The following is an 11,220-nucleotide window of genomic DNA, read 5'->3' as shown; positions in this document are numbered from 1 at the left end:
AGCTCTAAGCAGGGCCACATATGCTCACTATTGCGCGCATAGGTGTGAGCACGCTCAGTATTGCGCGCATAGGTGTGAGCACGCTCAGTATTGCGCGCATAGGTGTGAGCACGCTCAGTATTGCGCGCATAGGTGTGAGCACGCTCACTACTGGTGAGAACTGTTAAAAAGGACTATCCAAAAGTCTCCCATTGGACATGTTGCAAGACTGCCACAGCCAATGTATCAATGTGTTTTGTGTGGGTTTTTAAGAATATGGTGACGCATGGGTTCAAATCCCACCCAAAGTAAAACAAAAATCAGTCCAACAGTCCTTTGCAAATATTTCAAGAAACCCATCAAACTTCTACCACGCGCCTAATTAATCGGTAGGTATTTTCCACTCGTCTCGTGATCCTTCAAACCATTTGTACTGTAATTAATATCATTTTCAGATGGGCTGAGTAGGGGTTCCCGCAGGCTATCTTCCTCTGTGGCTAAAGGAGGTAAGATATTGAACTTCCGTAACAGCGGGGCGAATACAGCATCGTTGTAGATGAAGGTGCCCAGAATCAAGCTGAAGAAGCCGAGCAACTGCAGCCACTCGAAGTTCTCCCACCTTACGATGAGCGACACGGCCCAGATAACCATGGTGCGCAGACTGTCCAGCACCATCCTCGTGGTGGCGTTCATCTCTTTTGTCACGCTGACCCCGGAGAAGTTGAAGAAGGCGATGGAAACGATTGTGCCAACTGTGCCGACCAGAATGAAAGTGTTGTTCTTGATCTGATAGAAGGCATCGATGGCGTTGTCCAAGACATGATCAGGAAGTTCACTCAGCTGGCCAGCATTGATGAAGTAGAAAGGCACAAGAAGAGTAGACAGGATGAAGAACCCAAAGAAACCTGGATTTTATTCAAATAACACAAATTCTTAAAAGGATGTACAGCAGTTGTTAGTCATGTTCAGATTTGCAATATTTTCATTGATTCAAAAGTGGCTTGATTCTTGCGGAGACAGTTTTAACATTTTGTACACGTACAAGAACTTCTTCAGCTTATTCTAATTTTTTTTACATTTATTTTATCATTTTGTGTGGCATTTAGGCTGGCAGGACCAAAGATTTATCATTATTATAATATAATCACTTGTAAGTTGTAGTATGTAATTTTATAACTTTGTAAATTTCGGTCCCAGCTTCGGCTTACCACACTTTGCATAAACAGAATCTACACGTTGTGCAGCAAAAAATTCCTGAACAGGAACCAGCTACCCTACCCATGCTAAACACCGACTATTGTCATTTACAAGCGCCTTTTTTATGTTATTTCCCAAAATCTAGCGCTCTACATGTATGTGCGTAAAGCTTTATTAGACTTTGCAAGCAGTTGTTATTGAAGCATCTACTAGCATACATGTATGATACACGGTTCTTATTGTTAATTATTGTATGGTCAACTTGTTACAACTTGGAACACGACTTTAGTGGCAGTTATCAAAATATGTTCGTAATTTTGTTTGAGTAAGTACGTACATGTATCATTGCCGTACTGTACACTCAGAAATAGTGAAAATGGTGACTGAAGCTCAAATGTTTTTATGGTTAGTGTTTACGGTCATTGTCCCCACCCCCCCCCCCCCAAGTATAAAAATAATAATAACAAATTCTTATAATAGTGCTTTTCACAACAATAGTCTCAATGCGCTTTACATTAGTGCCCTGGTCATTGGACCAATAACATTCCTTTAATCTTTTTCAGCTCCCTTGGGTGTATACAACCTGGGAAATCAGAGCGCTCTTAAAGACACTGGACACTATTGGCAATTTTCAAAGACCAGTCTTCTCACTCGGTGTATCTCAACATATGCATAAAATGACAAACCTGTGAAAATTTGAGCTTGATTGGTCGTCGGAGTTGCTAGATAACTATGAAAGAAAAAACACCCTTGTCACACGAAGTTGTGTGCTTTCAGATGCTTGATTTCGAGACCTCAAATTCTAAACTTGAGGTCTCGAAATCAAATTCGTGGAAAATTACTTCTTTCTCGAAAACTATGTCACTTCAGAGGGAGCCGTTTCTCACAGTGTTTTATACCATCAACAGCTCCCCATTACTCATTACCAAGTGAGGTTTTATGGTGATAATTATTTTGAGTAATTACCAATAGCGTCCACTGCCTTTAAGGCTTTTTTCATACACAATATCAACCTCTGCACCCGCATGTACCCATTTATATCCCTGGGTGAAGAGAAGCAAATACATTATAATTATAGTAAAGTATTTTGCTCAAGGACACAAGTGTCATGACCAGGGGCTGATTTCACAAAAATCTAAGATTGATCTTAACTGCAAATCAATTGTAGTTGCTAAGTAAAGTGGCCCCAGGACCCAAACACACTCAGATGACTTTAATAAACATCAGAACTTGAATTTGATGCTTTTAACCACACGACCACCATTGATATCCCTGCACCATTGATATCACGCTAGTGGAGTTTGTGTGCAGTACCGAACAGATACAGATACAGAACATGACACCTTACAAGTACATGTTTGATTTTGAGGGTTTTACACACCTTCCCAGCCAACGACCTGCAGAGCTGGTATCTTGTGCTTCTTCAGTAATGCTTCCTCCACGACCATCTGAGTTGCTGTGATGATCTGCGCCATGATAATCAATAAATCACCTGCGGGAAGAAAGTTGAGATATTCAGTCAGCTAGAGAAGGCACGACCTTTGCAATTCTAGAGCAGTGTCATACCAACTAGACCACTGAGGTTGCCAGGTAGCTGGAGGCAGTTTGCTTTAGCAGCGGGTACTGCAAACGATTTAACACACATGTAGATGTTAAATGTAAATTTGCATCGGGGACAAATACAAAATTTGCTTTCAAAACACAACCAGACATCAGTGACACACTCCTTCAATCCTTTCACCACCGATTTCACTTAATGCACCTGCAGTAAACTTTATGCCACAATGCATATTGGGAATTAAAAAGTAGTCTCGATAAACTATTTGATGCAAACTAACCGAGTAGTAAATTTCATTGTAACACGCATTACACAAATTTTCCGCCTTTTCATTGGTTTAGAGCGCGTCACATGGTACATGTACGTCTTACATGTAGTTTGACTAGAAACTCGGCGGCGGTGTGATAGTTGTTTGCCATGTTTAGTCCAAAACTATCACATGGCGCGCACAGTACAATGTACCTGCCTTAAAGCCCAATCTGTGTATCTGAAATGCTCATACGAACGTTACTTGTACGAGGATGATAAATAGTCTGTTGGGGTGTTATAACACAAAGGTTGACTACTTTAACTCTCGCTATGGTTAATACTCTTGACTCCCTCTGTGATCCCCACACCGATCACCTCAGGAGTCATAGTGTTAGCCATAGCAGTCAATATTTGTATACTAGTCACCCAGGCTAACTATACAGGGCACAGCTAGTGATAGGATTCTTTGACTATTAATTACATTACCTGTGATGATACTATTAATATCATGGTCTCCACTCTCTAACTCATCGATGTCTGCTAATCCAACCAGGATTAAGCCTAGTAAAACACACAGCATCCCAAGCCAATGATGAACAAGCAGCTTACGATGGAGAAAGGCTACCGAGAGTAAACCAGTGAAGATCACAACTGCACCTCGCAGCATTTGGAAACTGGAGGCGTATGTAAATGCAAGACCTGTGAAAAAGGATTTGGGAGCAAAAAATTACAGCTAAGTAATCCGGAGATTGTTGGTTCGAATCCCACTCTAGTCAATTCTTTTTTCAACCCCAAAAATCATTTCAAAATTTACCAAATCAGTTTCCCTTCAGTGGTTTATGATGATATCTGAAACAAAAAGTCGCATCCGGCCCCTTAAGGTGATCCCCTAGCTGCCGCTTCCCAGGTTGTATCCTAATTTGGGTGTGATCCCTGGCTACACAGCAGTTAACGGTTGTATGGCTTCTGACTGGCACCCCCGAACAAAGATATTGACAAAATAGGGACACCGCCAACATAGGGCTAGATAGCCGGCACGTTATTCCGGAGGTCTTTGGTTCGAATCACACTCTAGACAATTCTTTGTTCAACCCCAAAAATTTAAGTAAAAAGTGTCTCTTTAATTAGTCTTCACCATGACAATAAATAAGGAAAGTTTTTTTACCAAACTCTACATTCCTTTCCAAAAAGTTCTACACTCTCAGTGACTTTTGCCAGCGAGTTAACAAACCAATTGAAACCATTCAACTGCACAGGACCAAATTTCATAGGAAACAACAAGTGGGTAAGCACAACAAAATCATGCTTACCAGATGGCTACCAGCCAAAACAAAATGTCACGTTTGTACCATTTGCGACTGGTAATGCTTACTTTTGCTTAGCAGAAAAGTATTAAAGACAGTGGACACTATTGGTAATTGTCAAAGACCAGTCTTCTCACTTGCTGGATCTCGACATATGCATAAAATAACAAACCTGTGGAAATTTGAGCTCAATTAGTCATCGGAGTTGCGAGGTAAATAATTAAATTAAAAAAGCCCTTGTCACACGAAGTTGTGTGCGTTCAGATGCTTGATTTCGAGACCTCAAATTCTAAATCCGAGGTCTCAAAATCAAATTTGCGGTAAATTACTTCTTTCTCGAAAACTTACTTCAGAGGGAGCTGTTTCTCACAATGTTTTATACTATCAACCTCTCCCCATTACTCGTTACCAAGTAAAGTTTATGCTAATAATTATTTTCAGTAATTACCAATAGTGTCCACTGCCTTTCAGCACCATTGTCTGCTTCAGCAGCTCTATGAAACTTTGAACAATTCTGGTCGAGTCAATATTTTGAGCTACATGTACAAGCCATGTGGTCTTCTGGGTTTTTCCACCAAATTGGAACCCTGAATTGAGCCTGATGCACTACATATAGACAACAATGACATACCGCCAGCAGTAAACTAGAAAAATAAACTTTGAAACAGAAACTAGACAAAAATGTCTTAATTGCTTACCGATATACATCAAGGAAGTAGCACACATATCACACATAGCTGGCGGCAACAAAATCAAAGGATTAAATTTCTGCGGCCCAAAATCCTTGTCTGTTTTTCTGTATTTATGGTAGAAGAAAAGCATCTTGAACGCCACAAGACAGGATAGCTCTCCAAGAAACATACAGGAAGCCTTTTGGAAAAGATAGCAAATTTACAATCAAAAAAATATAATAACTTATTGTTAAGTGTGGGGTGTGTGGCCGAGCTGATAAGAGCACCGTACTCAAGCTCTGGTGCTTCTGTTCAGCAGAGTGTGGGTTCGAATCCCGGTCGAGACACTTGGGTACCTGTGAGGGCAGAGATGGTTCTTGTGATTGATTTAGCCGAGTAGCGCATATATAGGCTGCATACTCCCCACCAGGGAGCTGAGATGGTTTAAGGTGTGATTTAAGGCTCAGTGACCAGGGTCATAATGTGAAGCGCTTTGGGACGCCCACCAGGTGTGAAAAGCGCTATATAAAAAAACAGGTTATTATTAATGTTAATTTACGACGGGGATAAAGAATAATATTTTGTTTTGTTTTTGTGTTTTGCCTTTACATGATAGTGACTAGTAAGACATCTGCTTTTCTAGCATGGCAAAGGTTATTGGTTTGATTCTCCCCCCGAGTTATTATCCTGATTAACTATTACCACGGTTGTGTATTCCAATTCGTCAAATCTCAAAAGCCTTTGAAACGAAATTTTCACAGGTTAATGTTCATGTACGAAAGTTCTATATTTTTTAGGTTTTCAGTAGTTTTTTGTATTTTTAATTGTTTTCTTTTTTCTTCTTCTTTTCATGCACTTTTAGCACCTTATTAGGCGGAAATATAATATATTCCATAGGACTTTCATAAACCGAACAGTTAATTAAACAAAAACAACAGTTATTAATACATTGCCTTTAAACCATTTTGGCTCCCTAGGAGTATAGAACATGTAGAAGGGTTGGAACGAAATGAAGATTTACAAAATAGAAACGGACAGACCCATTTGAACCATATGTCATTGGTTCATGTAGCCCACATTGTTGGGCTGATGGCTCTCTTTCATGGTGTATTTTAATGAAAAGGGAGCCATAACAGGCCAACAAGGTGGGCTACATTTGTGTCATCGGATGTCCCCCCCCCAAAAAAAAAAAAGTAATAATAATAAATAAAAAATGTGGGCTACATTTGTGTCATCAGATGATTACCCCCCCCCCAAAAAAAAAAAAAAAAAAACTATTTTACAAGTGTGAACTATGAAATACATTGTTTTGTGTACAGATAGAGACTTGTTACTTTCATCTGCAGCTTTCACAAGGAACCTTTCAATTGGAAAATGAGTGCACACAAAACTTAATTTGACCTTTGTGTCACTCTTTAAAAGCTTGTTTTCCTGCTCGAAGGCTTTTCTCCGCTAACCGAACTGGGGGACTGTGTTTTTTACAGCCTTATAAATTTGGTAATGATTTGAAGGCTATCAATTGTGACCATAAAATTACCGTAAAGTTCAGGTTATCTTATTTTTGAAGGGCTGGCCACGTACTTTTATAGTGGTCAGATAGAGTGGTCTAAAACCAACAAGTAAATCATCCAATCAAGTAGCCTACTTGATGGCAATTTGGGAGAAAGGGCTCCAATGTAAACTGGGGTACGGAGGCAAATAGCCTGTATAAAAAGTAGTATTTGAAATAACTTTACCAACAACATTACCATTCCACATTTAAACAGTGTGATATGACTTATTTCCTGCTAGTGTTTGCTTAGCAGTTTCTACATTTCCTTTAAGACAAATCTTTGGACAGGAAATCAAGTTGTATCCTTCAGCTCTTAGTAAATCCAAGATAAAGGACAATCAATCTACATTTATTTATTTGTTGAGTTGGGTTACAATAGTCCTACCAAGGCCAACTGTACAAAGTAACAAACATTGTGTTCACACAATACACACATTGTGTTCATGTAAGCTTGGGCGATATCACGATATTATCAAATATCGCGATATTAATTTGGAAACGATTTCGATATCGAATGGATTTGGTTTTAATCGAAATATCGATATATCGCGATATATCACGATATCGATTAAATATCGCGATGCATTTGCTAGCTGAGACATCTTGCACCCCATAGGTTTGAAGTAAAATCAGAAGAATAGGTCATTAGAACACCTCTCTTATGCTATGACTGTCTCTTCTACAACTTTCACTTGGAGTTTGAAGACTGATGATGTCGAATATCGCGATATATTGTCGGCGATATATCGTGAATAAAATAAATCAATATCGCCCAAGCTTATGTTCATGTATAGTACATGTAGGTCGTGTAGGTAGATAATACAGGTTTGTTAAACTCAAAGGATTGCACATCAAACAATCACTGAATCAAATCCTTATCAACTCTGTAAATGTCCATCTCAGGATTTGCCTAAAACCCAGTAAGTACAATCCAACGCAGTGTTCAACATGCATTGCCCCTGATAATTGCTATGCTGCCCACTCAAAAGCTACAAAAGGACTTGTAATTTCAATTTCAGAGGTGTAGTATCATCATATTAAAAGCAGAGTTCCTTTTTCTATCCACCAGGAGTGTCTTTCTGACAGATATGGCACACTGCAAAAAACTGTCATTGTTATTATCATCGTCGTCGACCTATGAGTCAGGACTGACCTTTTGTGACCCTGATTATGATTGAGTGCCACTTTTGCCTATCCAGTACAGATCGATATATATGCAATTGTTCATGTTGTTTATTGATCTAGTTTCTGGATATATGACAAAAGTATTGAGGCTTGTTTTTGTCAATCTTGGTCAATCTTTGAGGCCAAGGTGGGTCTATCTACTCGTTCAAAATCCTTCTTCTTTTCTTTAAAAGTAGCTCAAGTTACAATGTACACAACAAATTACCAGAAAGTCTTGTAGCTTACAAACGCGAGCAGGTGATATGTACTGTAGCTTTTTCCCCCATTGTGCCTAGCTTTGGAACATTCTACCACCTTCACTGAGGGTTAGACAGTGCTTTCCTCTTTGGACATTGGCAGGTTTGTGGACATGTTGAGACAAGTTGAGAACTCACTCTGTGGCAGTGAAATTAATAAGAAGCCACCTCGATCCACTAAAGCAAATGAAGTACAGTCCTGGCCGACGTATTACACCTTCCGCCCAGGTGCTTGTAGAAGTAAATAAGCAGGCAATTTTTTTTCAAGTCTACACTTTAAATCTACATTCCAAATTCCAAATCCTAACAGGATCAAAGAACAAATATACATACACGTATAGCAAAGCAGTATGTATACAACATTGTGTTTTTGCAAACTGAATATACATTGATGCCTCACAAAGCGATGCCTCAAAACACACAGCATGTGATATGATAGTTGTTCTGACTTGACGATGACAGCATGAACCGCTTATAATCTGTCGGCAAAGGCACTTTATAAATGACTAATATTATTTATCTATTACTATTACTAACATCTCACCTGAAAAAACGGATGAAAGAATGCGTGTGGTTCATTGCCATACTTGGGATCTCCAACTGCTGTCTGAACATCCGCCCATCTAGAGAGGAGAAAATAGAAGATTACATGTACATTACGAGAGTGAACACTTAAACACTATAATACTACAATGTCCTTATAAACAGTGTAGTGCTTAAAATCACACTCCTAGGGGCATATCAAAGCACACAGTAGTTCTATTTCCTGCGAGGCATGTGGAGCTATAATGTCTTTGAAGTATGAGGCGACGGGACCAACAGCTTTACATCCTATCCGAATCTGATTTAGCCTCAGTTATGTCAATTGTCAGTATCAGAATTAAAAGTATGGACCTTTTACTGTGTTTACTTGGTAACAATACCAAACTGTTACAATAAACATACACCTAGCCCCCCACCCCCCACCCCACCTCAATTCACAATTTACAAACAAACCTAAAGCCTACATTATTACATATGGACAACTTACTTTGTGCTGAGTGTGTTAATTGAGCCAGTCACAAGCATCATACCGGCTAAAAAGAATTGATATGGAGTCCAACCCATGCTGACTGATAATGATGCACTGAATACAAGATGCAACACACACTGCCTTACTTTACAACAAATCCGTCTCTGTAAAAAAAGATATAAAGCACATTATAGCAACAACTGAACAATCTTTAGAATAGGCATCGATAGACCAGAAAGTCAACTTGGTCCCAAGTCAACTCGGTCCCAAGTCAACTCGGTCCCAAGTCAACTCGGTCCCAAGTCAACTCAGTCCCAAGTCAACTCGGTCCCAAGTCAACTCGGACCGTATGGTTGTTGGTCGGAAAGTTCTTTGAATTGGAAAAACAAATTATGTCCTTTGACTTTGTACAATTTACATGAAATGAGATAAGTGTGCACCCCAATGTCCAGGGTATATCAAAAAACACATGCAATAAATAATATAAAATAAAGTCTGATTTCTAATAATTAAACCATGAGAAAAACAATGTTTGGTTAATCTGGTCCCAAGTCAACTGGTTAAAAATAATAATAAACAAAACTTCTAGCTAACTTCTTTTTTACACATAATTAAAAAAAATTAAAAAACTCAAAAAAACTTGGCCTACTGTACCAATAAAATACTATAAAATAAAACAAAGGTTGGTTGAAAACAATAAGTAAGTAAACTTACACAAACATAATATTATCTATCTAGTTAACTTTACACGAAACAGTACCAACCAATAAAATAATTTACCAAACATTAAGGTTGGTCAAAGGAAAAAATCGACTTGGGACCAAGTTGACTCACTTGGGACCGAGTTGACTTGGGACCGAGTTGACTTGGGACCGAGTTGGCTTGGGACCAAGTTGACCGGTACCCATCCTAGCGGCTCATAGGTCACACATGTTGCTATTATTTCTTGGGAGCCGAAAATTATAAAAAATAGCCTAGTTTTAAATAAGGGAATAAAAGGGTAGCGACAAGTTCTTACACGGCCGTTTGCAGCCAGCAGGGTCGAATTGCCGTGTGATAATGAAGGCCCGAGCCGAAGGCGAGTGCCTTTAGCGCACAACAACGACCCTGCAAGGGCCAAGGTTTTAAATGGCATTTAGGAACGAGTCACTACTCTTTTATTTCCATTCATAAATGCCCTTTTGTTAAAAAACGTTAAAAAAATACAATTAGAGACACTTTGTTGACAGTTCAAAATTTGAGGTTTGAAATATTTTTTTCAAAAACTTTGTGAAGAGTCTGTTGCGCGTGGGTTGTGTGGTTGTGCGTGCGCGTAGCGCTTAGAAATAGGTTATGCGCGCGCGCTTAGAAGTAGATTGAACGCGTGATAATCTTACGCGCCTGACAGTGACACGCGCACGGAAGCCAGCCGGTTATAAACACTGGTCAACTGGTCATTATCAACCGTTTAAACATCCCCACGTGACGCGCTCTCCACCAATAATAGGAGTGGAGAAACTGTCTGGGGTACTTATGAATAGGTTTCATTCACTCACCTCAGTCAGGCCTCAGTTCAGAAACTCCTCAGTCAGTCAGCAGTGCACGTCACGTGTCAGGGACTCAGGGTCCGGGAGGGAGAAATCACGCTCACTTTTAACTCTTCTACTACTAGTTCTTGTTGTGTCTTGTACTTATTTGCTAAAACAAACTCACTTACTTACCGTAGAAGGACATACACTATGTGTGACAGACAAGACAATGGTAGGATTTCGACACAACACAAACTAGTCTAGATTGTAGATAATATGACCATGACCGATATGACTTCGACTGCAGCTCTTTACACTGGACATGACGTGACCTACACTACACACGGTCGAAGTTTTGTTAAAGAAAAGCTAGAGGCACGTGACACAAATATATCATGTGACTTTTATCAACCTCGTTTCGCTGTTCGGGCTCATTCTTCGTACCTCTTGAACGTTTGCGTGAACAAAACGGTGTAGCTCTGACGCAGGAGAACAAGGTTGTTATTTGACAGCTGGTATGAGATTCGAGTTGGAAAATGCGTAGTTTCAATATTTGTTCTGGTCAAAACATCCAAATAAATCATTATCAAAACTTTGCCTGGGGAAATAACTGAAATAAATTATTTGAAATATTGAAATATAAATCGATTCTCATTTCATGGTATAAATATAATGCACCAACCTCATTTTACATCGGCTTGTTGGTCTAGTGGCATGATTCTCGCTTAGGGTGCGAGAGGTCCCGGGTTCAATTCCCGGACAAGCCCTG

At 39.5% G+C, this 11,220-nt stretch overlaps 1 protein-coding gene and 1 non-coding gene across 5 annotated transcripts; one reads left to right on the top strand and one right to left on the bottom strand.

Moving 5' to 3' along the window:
- Positions 1–336: 336 nt before the first annotated feature.
- On the bottom strand, positions 337–10,802 carry LOC117302739 (solute carrier family 35 member F6-like). Of its 4 annotated transcripts, none has more exons than XM_033786747.1 (8): positions 10,640–10,802; positions 10,479–10,572; positions 8,962–9,107; positions 8,476–8,554; positions 4,986–5,157; positions 3,470–3,682; positions 2,558–2,668; positions 337–884 (listed from the first exon to the last, which is right to left on the bottom strand). In XM_033786747.1, the coding sequence occupies exons 3-8, from the start codon at positions 9,036–9,038 to the stop codon at positions 358–360; spliced, it is 1,179 nt and encodes a 392-aa protein (XP_033642638.1). In that variant the 5' UTR covers positions 9,039–9,107; positions 10,479–10,572; positions 10,640–10,802; the 3' UTR covers positions 337–357. The 4 variants fall into 4 exon arrangements, with proteins under 4 accessions (XP_033642638.1, XP_033642639.1, XP_033642640.1 ...); XM_033786748.1 differs by having other exon boundaries at positions 10,644–10,802; XM_033786749.1 differs by having other exon boundaries at positions 10,479–10,541; positions 10,644–10,802.
- Positions 10,803–11,146: 344 nt separating this feature from the next.
- On the top strand, positions 11,147–11,218 carry Trnap-agg. Its single transcript has one exon. It is a non-coding gene; the product is annotated as a tRNA-Pro (tRNA).
- The last annotated feature ends 2 nt before the right edge of the window (positions 11,219–11,220 follow it).

Source organism: Asterias rubens, chromosome 18 (assembly GCF_902459465.1).
Source record: "Asterias rubens chromosome 18, eAstRub1.3, whole genome shotgun sequence".
Lineage (NCBI taxonomy): Eukaryota > Metazoa > Echinodermata > Asteroidea > Forcipulatida > Asteriidae > Asterias > Asterias rubens.
The sequence above is the reverse complement of the archived record's forward strand: the minus strand, read 5'-3'. Positions and strand labels throughout refer to the sequence as shown.